Source organism: Theobroma cacao, chromosome 10 (assembly GCF_000208745.1).
Source record: "Theobroma cacao cultivar B97-61/B2 chromosome 10, Criollo_cocoa_genome_V2, whole genome shotgun sequence".
Classification (NCBI taxonomy): Eukaryota; Viridiplantae; Streptophyta; class Magnoliopsida; order Malvales; family Malvaceae; genus Theobroma; species Theobroma cacao.
In genome coordinates, this window is record NC_030859.1 from 10,637,542 (window position 1) to 10,658,812 (window position 21,271).

The 21,271-nt window shown below is 33.3% G+C and overlaps 2 protein-coding genes and 1 long non-coding RNA gene across 3 annotated transcripts; 2 read left to right on the forward strand and 1 right to left on the reverse strand.

Annotated features, from left to right (window-relative positions):
- On the forward strand, positions 280-894 carry LOC108663616. The gene is made up of 2 exons (XM_018128831.1): positions 280-346; positions 434-894. The coding sequence occupies exons 1-2, from the start codon at positions 280-282 to the stop codon at positions 892-894; spliced, it is 528 nt and encodes a 175-aa protein (XP_017984320.1).
- LOC18586743 lies at positions 9,795-11,759 on the forward strand. Its single transcript, XM_018128950.1, has 2 exons — positions 9,795-9,908; positions 10,714-11,759. Exon 2 carries the CDS (start codon positions 10,718-10,720, stop codon positions 11,702-11,704), a length of 987 nt encoding a protein of 328 aa, XP_017984439.1. The 5' UTR covers positions 9,795-9,908; positions 10,714-10,717; the 3' UTR covers positions 11,705-11,759.
- On the reverse strand, positions 19,085-20,720 carry LOC108663685. Its single transcript, XR_001929693.1, has 3 exons — positions 20,679-20,720; positions 19,946-20,019; positions 19,085-19,125 (listed from the first exon to the last, which is right to left on the reverse strand). It is a non-coding gene; the product is annotated as an uncharacterized LOC108663685 (long non-coding RNA).

A 21,271-nucleotide genomic window follows, 5' to 3' on the forward strand; every position in this document is an offset into this window, starting at 1 on the left:
TCAACTGACTTCAGATGGAAATGGTTTAAGGTAAACTAAAATTTCTTAAACATTTATAGCTTGAGTATAAGAATCTATTAAAAATGCAACTAAAGGATAATTTTTGTCATTATTCTATTGGAAACGATAGAATTGTTTAGGTGCTTTAGATGGAACTTACATTAAAGTCAATGCACTTGAAATTGATAAGCCTAGATACAGAACAAGGAAGAAAGAAATTGCTACAAATGTGTTAGGGGTATGTTCACAGGATATGCAATTCATATATATCTTACCTGGATGGGAGGGTACTCCAGGGTTTTTCGAGATGCAATATCTAGAAGAAATGGATTGAAAGTCCCAAAAGGTATGAGGAAAATATACATTAAATTATTAACTATTTTAGCTCGACATTGTTTAGAGTGATGTACTAAAAATAAATTTTTTATCATAGGTTTTTTCCACTTATGTGATGTTGGGTATACAAATGGAGAGGGATTTTTAACTCCATATAGAGGTCAGCGTTATCATTTGAATGAATGGAGGCAAAATCGCACTCCTTGTTCAAAAGAAGAACTGTTTAATTACAAACACTCTGGTGCTAGGAATGTTATTGAGAGATGTTTTGGATTCCTTAAGATGAGATGGGCAATACTTAGAGAGAAGTCTTGGTACCTAGTGAAAATAAAATGTAGAATTATCTCTGGTTGTGCATTGTTACACAATCACATTAGGAGAGAAATGACACATGATCCACTTGAGGATGAAATGGATGAAGAGTATATGGAATCAGAAGTGATGGAAAATGCAAATACGATCCAATACATTGAGACATCATATGCATGGACTACTTGGAGAAATAACTTGGCACAAGAAATGTGGAATGATTGGATAGCTTCTAGAAATGAAACTTAATTTTTTATTTGGTTCAACAGATGTTGTATGCTTTATTTGCAATAACTCAAATTTGTGTTGATTGAGACATATTTGTATTTGTTCTTAATTAGATAGGTTATGTTTCTTCTTTAATTTTTAATTAAATATTGTATACTATATATTTGTTATTATGCCGTTTCTATATTATGTTTTACACTTGTAGATGGAAGTTGTATCATCTCAAGGATTAGGGAGGACAAGCAAAAGATCCACCCATCAGTGGACACCTACTGAAGATGGAGTCTTAATTGACTGCTGCATTTGATCTTGTGAATGAAGGAAGTTGGGGTAGAGATAATGGGACATTCAAGCCTGGTTACTTGCAACAACTTGAGAAATGGATGAAAGAAAGGATCCCAAATTGTAACATAAAGGCTATCCCCATATTAACTCTAGAATGAGGTTGTTGAAGACACAATATAGGGAAATTGCTAAGATGATATCGCATTCCGCTTCTGGATTCGGTTGGGATGATGTCAAGAAATGTGTTACTTGTGATGATGATGTTTGGATTGGTTGGGTTAAGGTAATGATTCTAATTTATTTTACAACATTGTTATATTCTAAAGTAGGCATATATTTGTTTTGCATGGTTTTTTGATGCCTTATATTTGGTTATATATAGAGAGTCACCCAGCCGCTGCAGGACTTAGAAACAAGCCTTTCCCTTACTTTGATCAATTAGCCATTATATTTGGGAAGGATAGAGCTACTGGGGAAGGAGCAGAGTCACCAGCTGATGTAGTGGAGAACATAGAAACTGATGAAGTTGCATTTGCAGCAACAAGGGTAGCTTCAGAAGCTTTCAGTGCATTGAATGTTGATGAAGATGACAATGGTGATGATGATGTTTCTCCTGCTCAAGCTACCAATAGTGAGGGATCCACTGCTGTTGGAAGAAAAACTATAGAGCAAGGTGACAGAGAGGTGAGTCGCAAAAAAGCTAAGACAAAAAGTAATGGTGACAACATTGTTTATGCATTCCAATCTAGTGTGGATAAAATTGGAGAAATCTGTCAAGGTGCAAGGGAAGGAATTGATAAATTAGCAAGTTGTTTTCAATCATGGCTAAAGATGAGAGGTTGAAAAAGTGTGTAGTTGAGATAGTTCAGGGAGTTGAAGGTTTAACTCCTGAAGAAATTGTTAAGGCTGGACATATCATCTCTAGTGATATGTGGAAGATAAATTATCTATTTTCATTGTCAAAGGAGTTGCAGAAAATTTATATGAAGGCTTTGTTTAGTGGCTCAATCTAAAGCAATGATGGGTATTGTTATTGCAAAGAACTAGTTTGTGAGACCCTAACCTCTATAGACTTATAACTAAGCATAGATGTAATAATACGAGCTAGGGGTAGTTTCGTTATTTTCTCTAATAAGCTCCTAGAAGAAAGTTTTATGATATTTTATGGTCTAAATAGGTATAAGACTGCATAAATGATGTGTACTGATGAAAACACGAAGAAAACTAGAAGTTTCAACAATTTTCATAATAGGGGCAAAATGGTCATTTTTCACCTCGGGTTAAAATTTTAAGTTTTTATGAACCTGAGTATGTTTAGACCATTATGGACCTTGTCCTAGTGTTAAAAGAGCAAAAAGATTGCATAAAAGAATGGAGGAGAATAAGTTAATTGGTGGAAGGGCATTTTCGTAATTTTAAAGGAATGGATAAGATTGGCTATAAATATCTTGAATTTCCAGTAGCTTCTAGAGATTTTCCAGCAGCTTGTCTTCTTCTTCTTCTCCTCTCTCACGTTTCTTCAAAACTCCATGGAAGCTTGATATGGAGCTTGCATAATTTTCTCTCTATAGCTCTAGTTTTCATACCTTTGAAACATTTTGATTAGAACTCAAGTATTCTTTCACTCTCTCATTTCAAAACCCTTGATAAAGCTTATTTCCAGACTTTCTCTCACTAGTTGGGCATTCTAGAGAGAGAAAGAGAGAATTACCCTATTGATTTGGAAGCTATTGGAAGAGAATTCAACTACAAAGAAACCCAAGGGTGAGTGATGAACTAAATTCAGTTTTTAGTTATGAATAATGACTAGTAATTTAGATTAAGAATTGTTTTATTGTTGAGTATGTTCATTACTTTTTTAGTGATTAAGATAGTGAACATAGATAGTCATTTAATGTGGCAATTGAAAGCTAGCTAAGAGATACCTTTTAGGGTTCATAGTGTGTGAATTGACCTATTGTTTATGCTAATGTGATCCTAGGTTCTAATGAAGTCCCATCCTTCCAATTGGATCATTAGGGGAATTAGAGTTAACTAAAGGCTCAACAATAAATCGGTGAATGGACTGCCTTCAAAACTTGTTTTGGGAATATAATGTATTTGCCAAACATTTGAATGAATTATCAAGCTTTTCATGAAAACAAGTGCCTTGGGAACAAGCTTTTGATAGATTGACTCCATGTTGTGACATGTGACTATTATTGATTCATGCACTACCACATTGTGTTGATATATATATGTATGTGAATAAATTGTTGTTTAATGACATTGACTCGGCTATGTGCGAGTAGGGAGTGCGCATAAGCCAAGGATGACCCGGTTATGTGTGAGTAGGGAGTGCGCATAACCCGGTGATGACCCAGCCATGTGCGAGTAGGGAGTGTTCATGAGCTGGTGATGATGATGATGGGATGGCGTGCATGATGATGATGGGTATACGTATACATATATACATATGTAAATATGTGTGATATAGGAAATTAATGAGTAATGGTATATGGTTGTAATGCATGTGAAACTTGACATGTTAAACTGTGGAAAATTGTTATGCGTTTCATGTTGGTTTGGACATTCAGCAGGGTGGTTTTCCTTTGGGAAGAAGGGCATATTTTTCATTGGTGCCATGTTTCTCGTTGCAACGAGAATCATTTTTGCTGCAACGAGAAACTCTCGGGTTTGGAGGGGTAGACTGGTCGAAAACTCGCTGCAGCGAGTATGCATTTTCGCTGCAGCGAGAATGACACTGTAGCTTTTCATTGCAGCGAAATTCATTCTCGCTGTAGCGAGAAACTTTCTATTTTCTAGGTTGCAATTTTGCTGCAGCGAGAAATTTTCTGTTTTTGGGTTACAATTTCGCTGCAGCGAGATTCAATCTCACTACAGCAAAAAACTTTCTGTTTTGTCTCTTATCTTGTCCAATTGCTGCCCTATTTTTCACTTATTTGCTACCATATCTGAGCATGGACTTTCAACATTAAGGACTACATGAGTTAAGTTTAAAATGAGGAGGTTTAGTGAGAAACCCTCGGCCAGTTGAGAAACCCTCTTTTGGCTAATAACTAAATCCCAACGTCGCTGCAGCGAGAATGCCTTTTCGCTGCAGCGAAGATTCGTTGTTGTATTTGACTTGCTTTCGTATCATTGAGGCTTTCATTCTACAAATGGTTCGTTATGTATGAGTTCATGATTTCCAAATGATTAATCATTTAAGGGCTTGATGAAAGGTTTTTAATATGAATGGAACTAAATTGCATTGTTTTAAAACAAGTGCATCATTATTTTAAATTCTCCTTAATTGTTGCTTGTTCTTTTCCTTGTTCACTCACTAGGTTTATACTCACCATTTTCAAATTCATGTTTTCAGATCACAAGGCAGTCGGTAACTAGGACGCGGTGTCCTTGTAGACTTGTGTCCATATTTTGGTAGATGTCTCGGCATTCAGTAGCTGTACATTCGTTCGAGTCCCTCCGCTGGAAGTCGAGTATTATTTTGTGGTATATAGACGAACCTAATGTAAATTGTTAAGATGTATGTTGTAGACAATGTATATACACTTGGTTGGTATGCTAGCATGAGATGGCAATGTGTAGTAATATTTTGATTCTAAGTTATGANTTATCAATTTAGGGTAAATTTTAACAGTGTTATTAACTTTGAACTCTTTTGTTTTTTAACAATGGTGTGTCTATCCTTTAGGTGACTTCAACTTTGGTTTTATTAGAACTTTATGCTTTTGGTTTAGAGCATCAATCAAGGAACTTCATTTATGATTTTCAATTATATGGTTTTGGTGATGCTATGCTTGATATTTTGTTTTAGCTTGATAGCAAGTTATTTTGAATTTATGATATTTTCAGAAGAAATTAATTGGAGATTGAGAATTATGGATATTTTGTTGCCAATTTGCTATTGGTTAAAAGAGAGGAAGCTATCACATTAATATATACATATAAAACGTATTAAGAAATAAAATAAAATATTATCTTCTAAAGAAAAAATTTAAAATAAAATATAGAATATAAGAAATTATATTAAAAATAAAATATATACTTGTAATAAGAAATGAAAAATAAAATATATTTAATTAAAAATATATTTAAAAATGACATTATATAAAAATTAACAATAAAAAAATACATGTTAAACTTGTATTTTAATATATAAGGGTAGTTTTGGAAATTAACATTACATACCCTGTAAAGTACTTGTAAAACAAACACTGCAATGTTATCTTCTCTGCATTTTAATCATTACATCACTTATATACCAAACACTGTAATGTTATCTTCTCTACAATCACATTACTTGTAATCACATTATATTGTAAATTACCAAACGCTACCTAACTTCTTTCCATTCTTGTGCTTCCAAAGCTTTCCTTTTCCCTTGTGGTCTCTTCTCTATCTCTATTTTCTTCCTTTCCTTTTTCCCTTCTTGGATTTTACGACCTCTCTGTTTTTAATCTTTCTCTATTCTTTTATTTGCTTTCTTTTTCTTCTTGGATTTTCCGCTTTCTATCTTCTCTTTTTTTTTTTTTCTGTATTCTCTTCCTTTCTTTCTTTTCCTCTATGGCTTTTCTTCTCAGTTCTGAATTGATTTCCTTTCTTTTTTCATTTATTTTGGCGCATTTTTCTTGGCTTCCTTCGGTCTTTGATCTGTGCAGCTCCTATTTCCTTTCTTTTGATCCATTTTTCTTGGTTTTCTTTGGTGTTTGATCGATGCAAGTACTATTCTTTTTGGTTTCTTTGAACCCTAATTGTAAATGTGGTAGAATTTACCGTTCTTGGTGAGAAATAAGTTGATTGTTCAATTTTTTTTCATAAAGATCAGATATGAGGTACGCGAAGCCTCTAGAGGGGTTCCATTTTGCACAGCTTCGCTGGGTTCCAAGAGTTTTTTTATTTCCTTTTTCTTCAGCTTGGGGAGGGGAGAGAGACTTGTTTAGTTGTAAGCATAAAGCAGCTGCTTAGAATTTCATTTGGGCATCCTATTAAACAATTTAGATAAAGTCTTGAGATTGAAATGGGAAAATTATAGTGGTGCCACGGAGTAGATTAATCACCACTGACAAGCTTTTAGGCAAAATTGAGTAAGCAAAATGGTCATTGATATTTCGAGAATCATGTTGAAAGTAAAGCTCATGGAATTATGACGATTAAAGAAACAAAACTCCTTTTCGAGCATGGTGAATCTGTTGGTCTTATCCTACCAACATCTGTCATTAGGTTGACTATCCTATTTCATTTTTTTAATTTATTTATTTCTTTATTTTTTGTTTATTGATATTGTCTATTATGTCAAGTTAGTGCTGGGCTTTTTAGAAGATTAGTATAACATCTAAAAATGTGGGCATGCATTCGTTTACTTTCAAAACTACATGTGTCTACTTGGCATTTTGTTATCCTTAATGGCTGAAGGCCATTTACAGAAATTATATTTATAATGTACGAATTACAATGCATCACTTATAAATTTATGTCATAGCTTTTTCTTATCATCTGATTGTTAGATAGAATTGTTTTGTTTATTTAATGACAAAATCTCTTGATTACTAAATTCTGATCATGACTTTTTCTTATTATATGATTGTTAGATAAATCTGTTTCACATATTGTTTTTCTTGCTGAATTTGTTTGCTTTGTTTAATTGCTCTCTCTATAGTTGATTGAAAGCAATGTAGAAGATTAATGCCACTACACTTAATGGTATTTGTTTCTTGTTCATATATACTTTATAATTCATCAGCATCACTCTACACATGCATATATAAATCTCATGTACAAATTTTTATACGTACATATGCAACACTTCCTGTGCCTTCACCATTTACTCAAAAACAGTGACTGACTGTGATTGATTCATAAAATTCAATTTCTATTTTTTATAGAAATTATGTCTACTTGCACAATAATGCAACATTGATAATAAACTCTTTTGTTTGGATACAAGGATTACTCCAAACAAACACATTGCCTCCATAGCTCGACTGCAGACTTTTGCTCACCTTTTGTTCATGAACACGCCACTGAAATTCAATTACGAATTACATAACAGAATGTCTTATCCTTCTTGCATCAAGGCAACAGTATTTACCAGATGCTTTAATCATAACTTCTGTGTATAACTACAATACTGGCAATACATTAGCAAAATCACTAATCTTTGGTGCATATTTTTTGTAACAGAAAGCACTGTATGGATTCAAAATTAGTATCAAAACCTTTGTAGCAACAACAATATATGACACATAATAGTCTTAGTATCAAAGCCTTTGTGCAACAACATGTGATACGCAATAGTCCATGTACTTCTTTCATATCTTCTCCAACCCAAATCTATCTAATAATCAATGCTACGACTGGTCTCTTAAAAATATGAATTTTACCTTAACGCAATGCACGGGTGTTTTTCTAGTTAAAAGACAAGAAATGACGAGATATTGTGTGAAAAAAATTAAAATCACGGAGAAAGGGGTTGAAGTTTACTCTTAAAGACTATCAATCTTGTATTGCATAGAAAAAATATAAGCAAACCTCATGATTAACAATATGCTCCCAAGGTAAGTGAAAGAGAAACTAAAGTGAATTGTCAATTTATAACAATAATTAACAAAAACCAAAGAAAAGGCCAATGATTTTGTGACTGATACATCAAGATAAATTCATTGTTAGTTATGAACTTTAGTTTGATCTGTTTTCATGTTACCATACCATGAAGTGTGCAAGGTAGTGTAGGGCATTTGCAAGTCCCATGGCCACATCACAAAGGCGTCAAATACAGTTGGATTCTTCTTTTTTATTAGTTTAGTTTATTCATTTTTCTTGATTTATCCTTTTGTTTCTTTACCAAATATTGGTTACTTTATTCTATGGATATTAATCAGAATAATAAATTTATTCAATGGATTTCTGGCTTTTATTTGATGAAATTTTCCAATGAAACTACTGTAGCTGGAAATTGATTGATAAAAAAAATATGTTTTAGTTTGGACAATTATTTTTTGATAAAAATTTTCATCCAAATGTAATTTCTCGTCAATCATTTCCCTCCACTTGCTATCGCTCCCTCCCTTCCTCCTAGCAGTTGCCTTCGCCAACCTTGCTGACCTCCTCTTAGAGTCACCGATGCCACAGGCCTCTAGGACAGTCAAGGCACTGGGGCCATTGGACTTCTTTGGCAAAACCTCACATAACCAATCCATTCAATTGGAGTTTATTCTGTTTTACTTACTTTTAATTATTTTAAATAATAGTGCTTGTTATATCAAATTTGTATAATTTTTTATTCCATAACTGTTACACTTCTTAACTTGAACTCATTATTTAATATAAATTTTAGAATTGGTCAAGTTCTTTACTAATATTTTAGTGATTAATGTAATTATCATCTTTTACCATATACATGTCTTATAATATATATATATATATTTATATTAAAAAGAATTTTTTAGGTCTTAGTTTTGTACAGCCTTTACCATTTCTAAACCAAATAAGTGCTTGACTCACTGAGTTTTGCAATTAGACATATATTCCATAATATCTCTTTATTCCTTTGTTATTGGTTCATGCATTTTTAATTATCAGATTTTCCATTTATTTACTATGTGTATGCTGACGGTTACGTACCATTCTTGTGATTTAGTTCTGAAACATAGTACAAGACATTGGCAAAAGAGAAGCCAAATTAAAAAAAGTTATATAATTTCCTCTCAACAAAAAGAAGAAAAGAAAGAAAGATTGTAAACATTTTAAATGGAGATGCTTCTCTTTTGATAACAATTCATCCTTTGCTTGTTGCTTGGGAAATGCTTTAGAGAAATGATAGAAAAAGAGAATAAAGCAAAAGGGTTTAGAATGAGTTTTACTCTCCACTGAAGAAATCCAAAAAGCATATTCGTAGCTCAACACAATTAGATATTGATCCAAAGAAAATAAACTAATCCTTATTTACTTTTTGTTTTAATCCATTGCTTGCTTTGGATGTAAATGCTTCTGAGAAAAGATCAAAAAGAATAAAGTAAAATTCTTTCCTTCAAGGTGCATCCGTCTATCTAAAAAATCGCATATGCTGATAGATGTGAAGTAAAATTTGTATATACTTGACTTAGTATATTCTGATGTTAAGGAAAGGATTATATATTATCATTATTTAGTTCATTCCAAAAAACCTTAGAAATGCTACTTTAATCATATTAGAAAATCAAAAAACAGAATGTCAAATAAATACTTTAAGCCATTAGCATTATTTTTATGCAAAAATTAGAAATAATCATTTATTATTGTGAGTATTACTTTACAACTTAGCAAAAAGAAAACAAAAGAAAAGCCTAAGTAACTAAGGGACGTTATTATTAACGATTATTAATGTTGGTCTTCCAAAGTATTGCTTGTTAACAAATACAAGAAAAGAATAAAGAGAAAGAAAAAAAAATAACAAGATTTTTTCTTTGGTTATAAATATTGATCAATAGCCTAATCTTTCTTTTTGTGTCTTTCCTTACTATCTCAAATTTATTACTCACTTATGGAGAATCAAAGTGAAAGAATTGAGAAAATCCAACATTTTGGACATCCACATTCATTGGTGTTCTACGATGAAAAGCAGGGTGATCAAAGTAAAGAAGCTTGTTGCTCGGCATGCTTGGAATCGTTATTGGGTTGCCCAAGTTTCAGCTGTGGAGATTGCAAGTTTTACCTCCATAAAAAATGTGCCGAGGCACCTTCTGAAATTAGTCATTCCCCTTTTCATCGTAAGCACCCTACTCTTACTCTTAAGCTATCCTCCTCTCTTTGCGATATGTGCAAGGAAAAACGTTTGATGTTTTATTATTGCTGCACTTCTTGCCTTACTACCCTTGACATCAAATGTGCTTTACGATTGCATAACATGGATGAAAATTTTCATGAGCTCAGATATATTGGCCATGAACATCCATTGACTTTCATTGAAAATCCAAAAGATGAACTTAAAAGAGCCTATTGTCATTGGTGTCAAAAACCTATGGTTGACTCTGTATATGTTTGTTTTAATTGTAATTTTTACCTTCATAAGAAATGTGCTCAGTTTCCTCCTCAACTTCATCATCCTAGTGATCGCAAACACCTTCTTTATCTTGAAGATGATAGGCTTGTTTGTTCATTATGCCAAAGGCAACATTGGAGTTTGTTTTATCGTTGTCTTCCTTGCAATTTTGACATCGACATTGAATGTGTTCGATCAAGGTCAAGGTCCATTTTTGAATGTGAAAAGCACTCATTCACTCAATTGTTAAGGCATGACCCATTCATTTGTGATGCATGTGGTACAGAGGGAAATTATGTTTCCTATATATGTTCTACATGCCACATTATGATCCATGAAAAATGCATTTCATTGCCACGTGTCATCAAAACCACACGGCATCACCATAATATTATTCACAACTATTTCTTTCAAAAAAAAGATCTTGGAAAACATGATTGTGGAATTTGTCTCAGTGAAGTGAAAATAGAGTATGGAAATTATAAGTGTTTGAAGCAAGATTGTGATTACGTTTCCCATGTGAACTGTGCAAGGGAGATGGGGATGTATTATATAATTGATCAAGTAAATGATGAAGATGAGGAGTCTAGTGAAAAGTTAGCTACAAATTCTTCCATCACTTGTGTCATTGAAATGAACCAACATGAAGAAGCCACAAAGATAAAACACTTTAGGCATGACCATGTCTTAACACTAGGTAACAAGATCAAGGAAGATGATGATAAACATTGTGATGCGTGCATGCTATCAATCTCAACTCCCTTTTACTATTGTTCACAATGCGACTTCCTTCTCCACAAAACCTGTGCTGAATTACCTAGGAAAAAACACCATTGGTTTCATCAATCTCTTACCACCCTCGATTCTGGGGTCTTTTTCAAATGTGCTCAATGCAATCGTTTCTGCAGTGGATTTGTTTACAAAAGTGACAAAGAGTCTCGCAGTAAATTCTGTCTAAGGTGTGCTAGAATTTCTCATACCCTCATATGTCAAGGACATGAACACTTTCTCTTTTTTGATTTTAAGTTCAAGGGGCAATGCAGCGCTTGTGGTGCCACTTGCAAAAATGGTGTATACAGATGTAAAGATTGTAGTACTTTTGCTTTGGATTTTGCATGCATTACACTACCACAAGCAATTCGCTGCAAGTGTGATAAACACTTTCTAAAACTTACTTTTCATGATGACAATGATGATCCAGAAGAATATTACTGTGACATATGTGAAGAAAAAAGAGAACCAAACCATTGGTTTTATCATTGTACAGTTTGTGATAATTCTGCTCATCCTAAATGTGTTCTTGGAAAATATCCATTTATGAAGATCAAGATAGGTGTCACTTTCCCAGATGATTATCACCCTCATGATCATCCTCTCGTTTTTGTCAAAAAGAGTTATGACACCTGCTCTATATGTGGTCACCCTTGCCAAGATGTAGCTCTTGAATGTAAACTTTGTACACCCAACTATACCTTCCATTGCAATTGTTATTGGGGATATTTGAGTTTCTTAGGTTTGTTGTAAAATGGGGGTGCAGTTGTTGTATGTTTCATTGTTTTATGTGTTTCTGTTCAATAAATGTAAGACTTCTCAATTTTGATGCTTGCTTCCTTAACAAAGAAAAGGAAAGAACACTATAAATCATAATTATCAAAGTGAAAGGTTTCAACATGCATTTGTACTCATTAATATCAACACTTTACAATGGAATCTTTTGTCATCTCTTTGACAAACCTATCTTGCTTGCTATCTGCTCCCATCCCTATATAATGCATTAATGTCATGACCCATTTCTGGGAGCTTGTGACTAGTGTAAAGACCTATGTCGGTCTAGCCCATTAGGCCCAATCAAGCCTTAATCAACATGTATGGGTTTGACATCCATCGTATTCATACAACATCCATACAGTATAACATAAATATTAACATTGGCCTATTAGAATTTAGAAGTAAGTAAACATCATCACATCATTATGAAACTTCTCAACATAATGTGTGGAATTTCATTCATTCAATATCAATATTCACATAACATATAATTCTGTGGTCCAGCAACATCCGTGCCTTTATCAGCTATGGTCCTTTCACCATAGGAACATTATTCATATGCATCCATTCCGAGGATCAACACAATAATATTCACAATCATAAAACAAATAAATGTCTATTAATATTTGTTTACATCACCATGTACCATTGTAAATATAAACACTTAAAAACTTAACTCGACACACTACGAAGTGTAGTGATATGGGTGGCTGGAAGGAAGACACTACAACACCTACCGAATAAGAGTTGAACTACTCCACAAGGCACCTAGCCAAATGAGCTACTGATCTGTAAAACAAAAGTAAGAAAAAATAATAGGTGAGTTACAAAGATTCTGTGAGTGGATACGGGAAGGGGACAAGCCAAGAGGAAGATTTTTTTTTTCAATAAACCATACTTTAGAAAAACATACATGAGTTTCATTAATATCAACATAATTCCTTTCAAATGTCGAACAACCTCATTTCAATCATTTTCCACAAATGCATTTGAAATCCATGGTACATTAATGATTTGATAAAATAGTGATAGTTCCAAATACAAATCTTTGCAATGAGAAAGCAAGAGATTTCCCTTCATGGGTAATAGTATCTTCACCTTGGTTAATGGTATCATTCTTACTCACAACCCCATCATCTGACATTATCTCACATGTGGAAATTTAAAATGCCATTCAACTTCGTACTCATTAATACCATAACATCCATTCAAGTCATAGTCACTAATTTAAACAATCAATTCACGTCATCAATCATACAAGTACAATATCATCAACTCATTCACATATACTTCACAATTTTAGTATGGTATTCGTACACCTATAGTGGGCTTATTCATGTGTGTGAAATCTAACCCTAAGTCAGAGGATAAGTTAGAAAATCCTTAGGCGAGCATATAGATTTTATGTTTTGAATATCAAACTTAGTTTTAACCTTCAAAAAAAAATTCATTGATACTTTGGTTGTTTGTCACTTTTGAAGCAAAAATTTTTCTAAGTCTAGAAAGGGTCAACATATGTGATTTTTATAAAATAATCTCTTAAACATAAAAAAAATGGCGATAATGATTCCCTTGTTATTTAGATGACCAAATATGAATTTTTCGTACTTTTTGAAGTACGTTTGCTATGGTAAATGGGAGTTGTAAATTTAATTTCAGTAGAACTTTTTCAATTTTGTTCTTGAAACCAAAACATTGATTTTGATTCTTTTGAATTTAGAGTTTTTTAATATTTTTATTAAATTCAAATGGGGGGCTGTTTGCTTATTTATATTAAATATCTTAAATACATGGAGTGTGAAAAGGAAAGAAGTAAAAATGAGAACATTTACTTAAATGGTATTTAATGAAAATAAGTTGGGCAGGTGTTATAGGTAATCTCTCTCAAAAACTACATTATGTTTCAAATGTATTGATACATGATCATAATGTATCAATGCATATGGTCATGTCTTTATAAATGTTCATAATGTATAGATATAATTTTTCCAGAACTAAATGTATTGATAGATGGCCCAAATGTATCAGTACATTTCATCGTTTTTAGAAGAATAAAAGAGGCAAAATTGTATTTTCACACTTAAAACTATAAATACCTCATAGTCTTTAAGGATTTTCAACAATCAATCGTTTTTCTAAGGTATTGCTCTCAACCCAACCCCTTTCAACTCATGTTTAACTTAAATCTTCATTTTTGATGATTAAATGATGTGGTTTTGAGTTGTTATGAAAAATGTGACATTTTTAAGCTTTGTAAACTTGAAATCTTGATTTCTAGTTTATGAAAATATGATTTTATTGCCCAAATTTTCTGTTAGTGATGAAAGTTTAAAGGTTTTGTGATTTTCTTAAGCATTTAAGCTCATCTAAGGTAAAGATGAAAGATTTATGGGTTTTTAAGCATGGGTTTTAGCTAGAGAATTAGTTTAGCTAAAAGTGAATAGTTTTGAAAGTACCTAGAATGATTATTTCGAGATTTTTTTTAGGAAATTATTGTGATGATTGTTGTATGACAGGAAAACTTGAAAATTTCACTGAGGATGCCAAAAACAAAGTTGTGATTAGCATTAAGAAATTAAACCTCTAATTAAGTGAATGGATACACCTTTTCAAGTATTTTAATAGTAAAGTTAGCATGATTTCTATGAAAATGATTGTTTAAGCATGTTGAAATATTATTTCCGTAAATGGTTTATCAAAGAATTTGAACTACAAGGTTGTTATGAATTTTTCAAGGAAATGTTTAAAGGACTAGATTTGATAATGATTTGTGAGATGTTTGACATAATGATTTTCAAATCGTGTGCGAATCTATTATGTATGTAAATATGCTACTACTTATTAGTTTTTAATAAGGGAGGACAAGCCCTTTTAAATGTTTTCCTTCCAAATAAGATGCATGGTATGATATACATGCTAGACATGAAGTAGCATGTAAGGTATGATGGATGCATAAGTTACATTTATGAGATTATGACATGTATGCCTTGAGATGTATGTGTTAAGAATATCATGTACACTGTGGGCTAAGCATGTGAGTGATTTATGAGATTATGCAATGCATGCCATACGATGTATTTGTTGAGATAATCTTATGCACTATAGGTTTAGCATTATGATGATTTATGAAAATGTATTATGTTTATGATGCAAGCTAAGGATGAGAAAGATCCTAAGCTTAAGAGATCTTATGATGATTATGGGTGAGGCTGATGTGCCACTTACACAACTATGATGATTGTTCATGTGAGGTGAACTATATGGTAGTGAGGACTTTGTCCATCACTCGCCTTAGTGGGGTGGGATGACTCGATAGTTCGCGGATGAGGTTGATGTGCCATTCACCAGAGCACGCTAAGAACCCGAATTAGTAAAGGTTAAACCACTATTCTTTGGAACAAGGCAGACCCGCTCACAGATGGAATGTTATGATGAATGAGTTTAATGAGTTTGAGGAATGATTGAATGAGTATTGCTTATTGCTTAATGCTTAAATGCTTATTTTATGATTAAATGATTATCGAAAATGTTATTCACATTGTAATGTGGTGATATTGGCTTGGTTAGATAGAACCTTAGCCTAGGGAATGATCCTTCAATGTTAGAAAGACTTATGAATGGTTAGGTTTAGAATATTACACAAAAAATTAAATTATGTGGCAAAAGTATCCATACATGTGGAGCATGTATCGATACATTTTCAACAGAATGCTACAGGATGTGTTTTATGTGAAATGTATCGATACGCTCTCAAAAGTATTGATAGATTTCTTGCATGTATTGATACATTCCAGAATGTATTAATTGAAATGTTACAGAAAAGGATTTTCAAGTGATTTTAAAGAGGTTTTTGAGGATAAATGAGTTCTAATGTTTTAAGCAAAGTTATTTTCATGCAATGTTATTTAAAAGATGTTTAAAATGCTATCTTATATGATCATTATGGTAGTTATGTTGAATTTATTAATCATATGTATTTACGATTGCATGGTTATGAAAAACTCTTCCTCTTGTCTTTTTCCCTTCCCTGTATCCATTAATAGAGTCTTTGTGACTCAAACGTTATTTTTCCTCACTGTTTTTGTTTCAGATCAGTGATAGCATTTTAATAGCATCAAGTGTTGTGGATTTAAGTGTTCGGTTTTCATCCATTGGTAGATGTCTAATAACTACTTGATGCCTAAACAACCAGTCATATTCTATCACGAAATGGGATATGACAAAGTTGGTATTAGAGCTCTAAGTTCATAAAGTCCTAGGTTTTCTTTGGTTGTCAGTGGATTGTTTGGTGTCGTATATAGGAATCTTGTTTTTGTTTTGTGTACTCAGGCACAAACTAAAAATGGGAAACCTTCATATAATTCCTTGTTTGTTTACCACATTATGCTTAAGAGTTATGTCTAGTTTTGTTGTGAGTCTACAGTGTTGAGTCTTAAAGTATACGTTGCTCTTGTCTAGGTGAGATATGCCGCCTAAGACACGGGTTAGTACTAGAGGTGAACTAGTGCACGAGGCTCCTGTGGAGGCTACTAATAAACCATGTACACCTACTATTAGAAGTCATTGTAGACGCGACAGGCCACCAGTTTTGAGAGGACTAATAGCCCCACCAATGCATAGACAGAGGGACAAGGCCTTGATACAATAGTAGATGAATGAGCTTCTAAGGTTGTAGTGCCCTTGGCGATGGTAGTGACCTTAGAAAACTTAGCTACAGGCTTACAGGGAGTCAGTCATACTATAGAGCTTCTTTCTTAATAAATCTTAGATCAAAGATGACAGAGTGAGTATTGTCCTACTGTTCAAGCATCCTTCAAGTCACAAAGTCAAGGTGACTAATAACAAGCTAGTGCGGTTAAAGTTGGTATTGAGGTTCAACTATTTGAGTTTATGAAGTTGAAACCTCCTTCATTCTCTGGATCAAATACATCACAAGATGCACAGGATTTCTTGGATGACATTGAGGTCATATGCAACGCTTTAAGCTGCACTTGTAGCTAAACGCATTTAGGTTGGGTTGGGCAACCCGCCACTAGTATGATCAAAGGTAGAGCACCTACTGCTGCATCAATTGCTTGGCAATAGCTTAGTACAACTTTGTGGAGCGTTTTCTACTTGTCAGTGTGAGGGAGACAAGAGCTTATGAGTTCAAGATGTTGGTATAGACTCTAGGATGACGGTGCCAGAATAAAATATTAAGTTTATTGAGTTGTCTCAATATTGTGCCTTACTTGGTGGCTACTGAAGAGATGAGAGTCATGAGGTTCATTAATGGATTAGTACGACCTCTATATAAGGCCATAGTGACCTAAGAGTTCACTGATTACTCTAAGGCCGTGAACTGTGCTCAAACGTTAGAGATGAAGGATATAGAGACCTAAGGAGGTCAAGATAAGCCCAAAATGGCTAGGATCGAGACTAGTAATGTCAAGCCCAACTCTATTATATACTTGCCATGTCATTTATGTACTTGATAGCATATCTGCATACTTGGATGCCTCAAAAAATTGTTAAAAGTCGGTATTGTACCTAGTGGTACAATTAAGTCGATTAAAACCTCGAACTAGTCCAAATAGAGATTTTGGGATGTATTTGAGAGTTATTGAACCTTAGAATGTCTTAAAATAGTGATTCGGAGTTTGAGGATTAATTTGGAATCCAATCGAGAATTTTTATAATGTATGGGCAAAATGGTCATTTTGCCACCCGAGGGCAAAAGTGGAATGTTGGATGAGATTTTTGACCGATTTTGACTATTTGGAGCATAATTTGAATTTGAGAAGTGAAAAATTTCAATTCTGACATTTTTCTGAGCATAAGGGCAAACCGGTCATTCCACGTGTCCATAAGGACGTAATAGGAATTTTTAAAATTTTACACCACCGTGACACTTGTCAAGCCCATGAATTTCACCTATTATCATTTTATACTTTGGATAATTAAGGTATTATATGTGGTGGTAAGAAAATACTTAATAGTTAAGTTTTAACCATAAACCATTCACACGTTGACACGTGTCAAGCTTTAATTCTTTTATAATTTTCTTTATAAACCAACATAAACCTCTCCCAATTCTTCTTTCATTGCCGTGCAAGCCAAAGAAAAGGGGGAAAGAATAGAAACAAGCCTTAAGGAAGAAAATTCAAGAGAAATTAATCGATTACTGAAAAACGAAACGATCTGAGGTAAGATTTCACGATTTTAGCTTAAGATTCACCTCTCCCATGCTTTCTTTTTCATTTTCTATGGTTGAAACCCAAATTTTCATGAAGGAAGTCATGTTGGCCGAATCAAAGGGGGGAGGTTTTGATGATGGTTTTTGCTAGATTTCATGCTATCTAGGTGTTTTTAGTTGTTTTGTGATATTTGGTATGAAAAACAAGCAAGAAAACCACATGTCCTTCATTAAACCCTCCTTGGCCGAATTTAATAGGGGATATATTGATGATGAATTTTGTTATATTTCACATTATTTAGCTCGTATTTGATGATTTATGGTGTCGGATATCGACAATGGTTATCGAAAAGTATAGTCCTTTAGTAAACGACTTGAATGACAACGAGAAAATCATGGTAAATGGACTTGAATTTGATTTCTAAAGATATATACAGACTTATTGGACTGTGTTGACACTGATTAGCACGTTAGTTCGGAATTGGAATGAATTTTGGATGTGATAATTTAAGTCACAATCAAGTTCATTGAGGTACTTTGGGTGTATTTGGAGTACCGAAAGTGCAAGGAATCTATTTGGAGTTGAATAAGATGTTTTGGCTAATTAAACAGCGTATAGTGTGAGTTAGGTCGAATACCATTTCAGTCCAATAACAATTGAACCTACGTAGAACACCATCTTTAAGTGATTATTCGAACATTTCTCATTCAATTTCATGCATTCATATAGAGCCTGAAATAGTTTTATAATAGTTTGACACAAATGTATTAAATTACTTGTTGTGTATTAGGTATAGGTAGTGAGTTGTCACGACCCGGAATTCCCATTGAGCCCGTGACAACCGCCGCGAAGTCTCGACAGACATTCTTCCCCCGAATGCCTTTTGAGACCTCGCAAGGCTTTTGTACCAGTTTTTCCATTCCTCTCTCTTTCTTTTTTTAATAATAAAATAAAATAAAAATATTAATTAAAATAATCTATTTTAATGTAAAACAATATATATATATATTTTTGAAACATCAAAAATTAATTTTCTGCACATAAAAACAAAATAAATTTATACATACTGTAATATAGAAAACTGGAGTATGCAATTTAAATTACAATGACACGTGAGCCCCCAAATAACTGAGAAGGTTTAAGTCTATAACCTTGCTTTCTAGGATGCAACTCCGAAATTTACTTCTCGATGCAATTGACAGTCTACTGCCTATTCTGAGCCTGAAAAATGTATAGGAAGAAGGGGTGAGATTATAAAATCCCAGTGAGTAGACAGACATCATCAAAATAATCTAAAGTCGAGTAATAGGAGACAATTAAAATAATTCATCCCAACCCATATAAATAATTGGATTTCATCCAATTACTCAACATGGCTTATGCACTTTTCAAAAACTTGGCCCTTGCCAAAAATCCATTCTCGGGGATACCCCGCGAAGGCATCTTACCGAGACCGCCAAGGCTGTTTATTGTCACACACACAAACACATTTCACCTCTGACAACACAGCCGTTCCTTGGCGTTGGCTGAGTCCCAGTTTCACGTGGTGGCCAGCGTGAAGTGTACTCAAATCCTACCTCGGGAGTTATCCTACGTGCCTCTCCAATCGAGGTAAGCTCAATAATTGGGAATCGTGCCCCTCTAATTAGGCTGGCCCACGGAACCCCCGTCACTGCAGTGCCCACTTTATAATCCACCAACCAATAAAATCACAATAGTATGACATGACTCACTTAACACATTCAAGGCAAATCAAAGCAGTTCACATATTCTTTAAATCAAAAAAATAACCAGTCATACCCACATTTATCATAAGCCATTTAATGTAAAATCATGGATAAACAACACAATCATAGTATAGGTCTCCAATTACTCTATTTTTGAAATCATTATTAAATTTTCAAAAATTTTATAAAATTATTTTATAAAATCTCATTTTCCCATAAAACACAATAATTTTCCAATTAAACCATTTTTCCATAAAATCACACAATTAAATAAATCTACTCTAGATAATTAAGACGATAGTAAGTTTACTCACTGTACTAGGAGTAGATATACTCCTATTCTCGGTCCTCGGGTGTAGTCTTTTACCCGTATCAGATAGCTCACCACCTATCCACAATACATGACACAAAAAATTCAATAATTTGTGTCAAATCAATATATATTATTTCAGGCTCTTATCCATGCGTATGCACTAGATAGGGTGTGAAATGTTTGGACAATCGCTTAATCACAGTGTCCGACCTAACTCGCCTATACACGGTGTAAATTTCTAAAATCTCCAATTCAACTCCAATTCCATCCATTTCAATTTCAATTATCCAATTATATCCACAATACCTCAATGACTGTGAATGTGGTCCAATTTATCAGTTCGGACCACAAATTACGCTTTTACCCCTAGTGGGTAAAAATTTCAATTTTTTTGCACCAAAAATTCCCATTTAATTTCCAACCTCATAATTCATCATTTTTCCATCTAATTCTCTTAAAATAAAGTCAACCTCATCCTCACACACCATTGGCTAGATTCGGCCTAGAGAAATTCATGGAGAAAATGAATATTTTTCTTGTTGTTTTACTCATAAACATGCTAAACTAACACTAAACACTAACATAGTTCAAAATCAAATTAATCTAACAACTTTCTCTCTCTAAACCCATATGATCAGATTTGAATCCATCATCAAAACACATAATTTAACCATGGAAAATAAGGAGAAATGCATGGAAATGATAAATCTTAAGCTAAGCTTGAAAAATCATACCTTTAAACACTTGATTCCTTGAAAAATCACACTTTTTCTTTGAATTTTCTCACTCTAGGGTTTGTTCTTATTTCTCTCTCTCTCCTGCTGGTTTTGGCTGACCATCCCAATGAAGAATTCTGGAATTTTCAAGCCTTTTAATAGGCTTAATAAAATATTATTATTTTATTTACCTTTTGAATATTTTATTTTTTTTTTTTTTTCTAGCCATCTTTTTGACTTTCTTTTTCTACCACTCAATCCTCTTCACTTATCCATGTCTTCCATGAAATTTCTAGACTTTTCCAAAGTTTTGGTGGAGTAAATTTTTAAAAATTACACTTTTACCCCCATAAAAGTAAAAAATTACATTTTTACCCCAAAAATTGAAAAATTACCAAAATCCATAATTTTCACTCCTTATACTCATATCATGCTCCATTTAATCAAATTTGATCTAAATTCTCTCAAAAAATTCAATTTCGTCCTCGAGTGGTAAAATTACCATTTTGCCCCTATACTCTAAAAATATCAAAAATTCATATATTTTCACTGCTAAATCTTCCAATTGTACTTCAATACTCATATCATACTCAAATATGCCAAATGGGTCT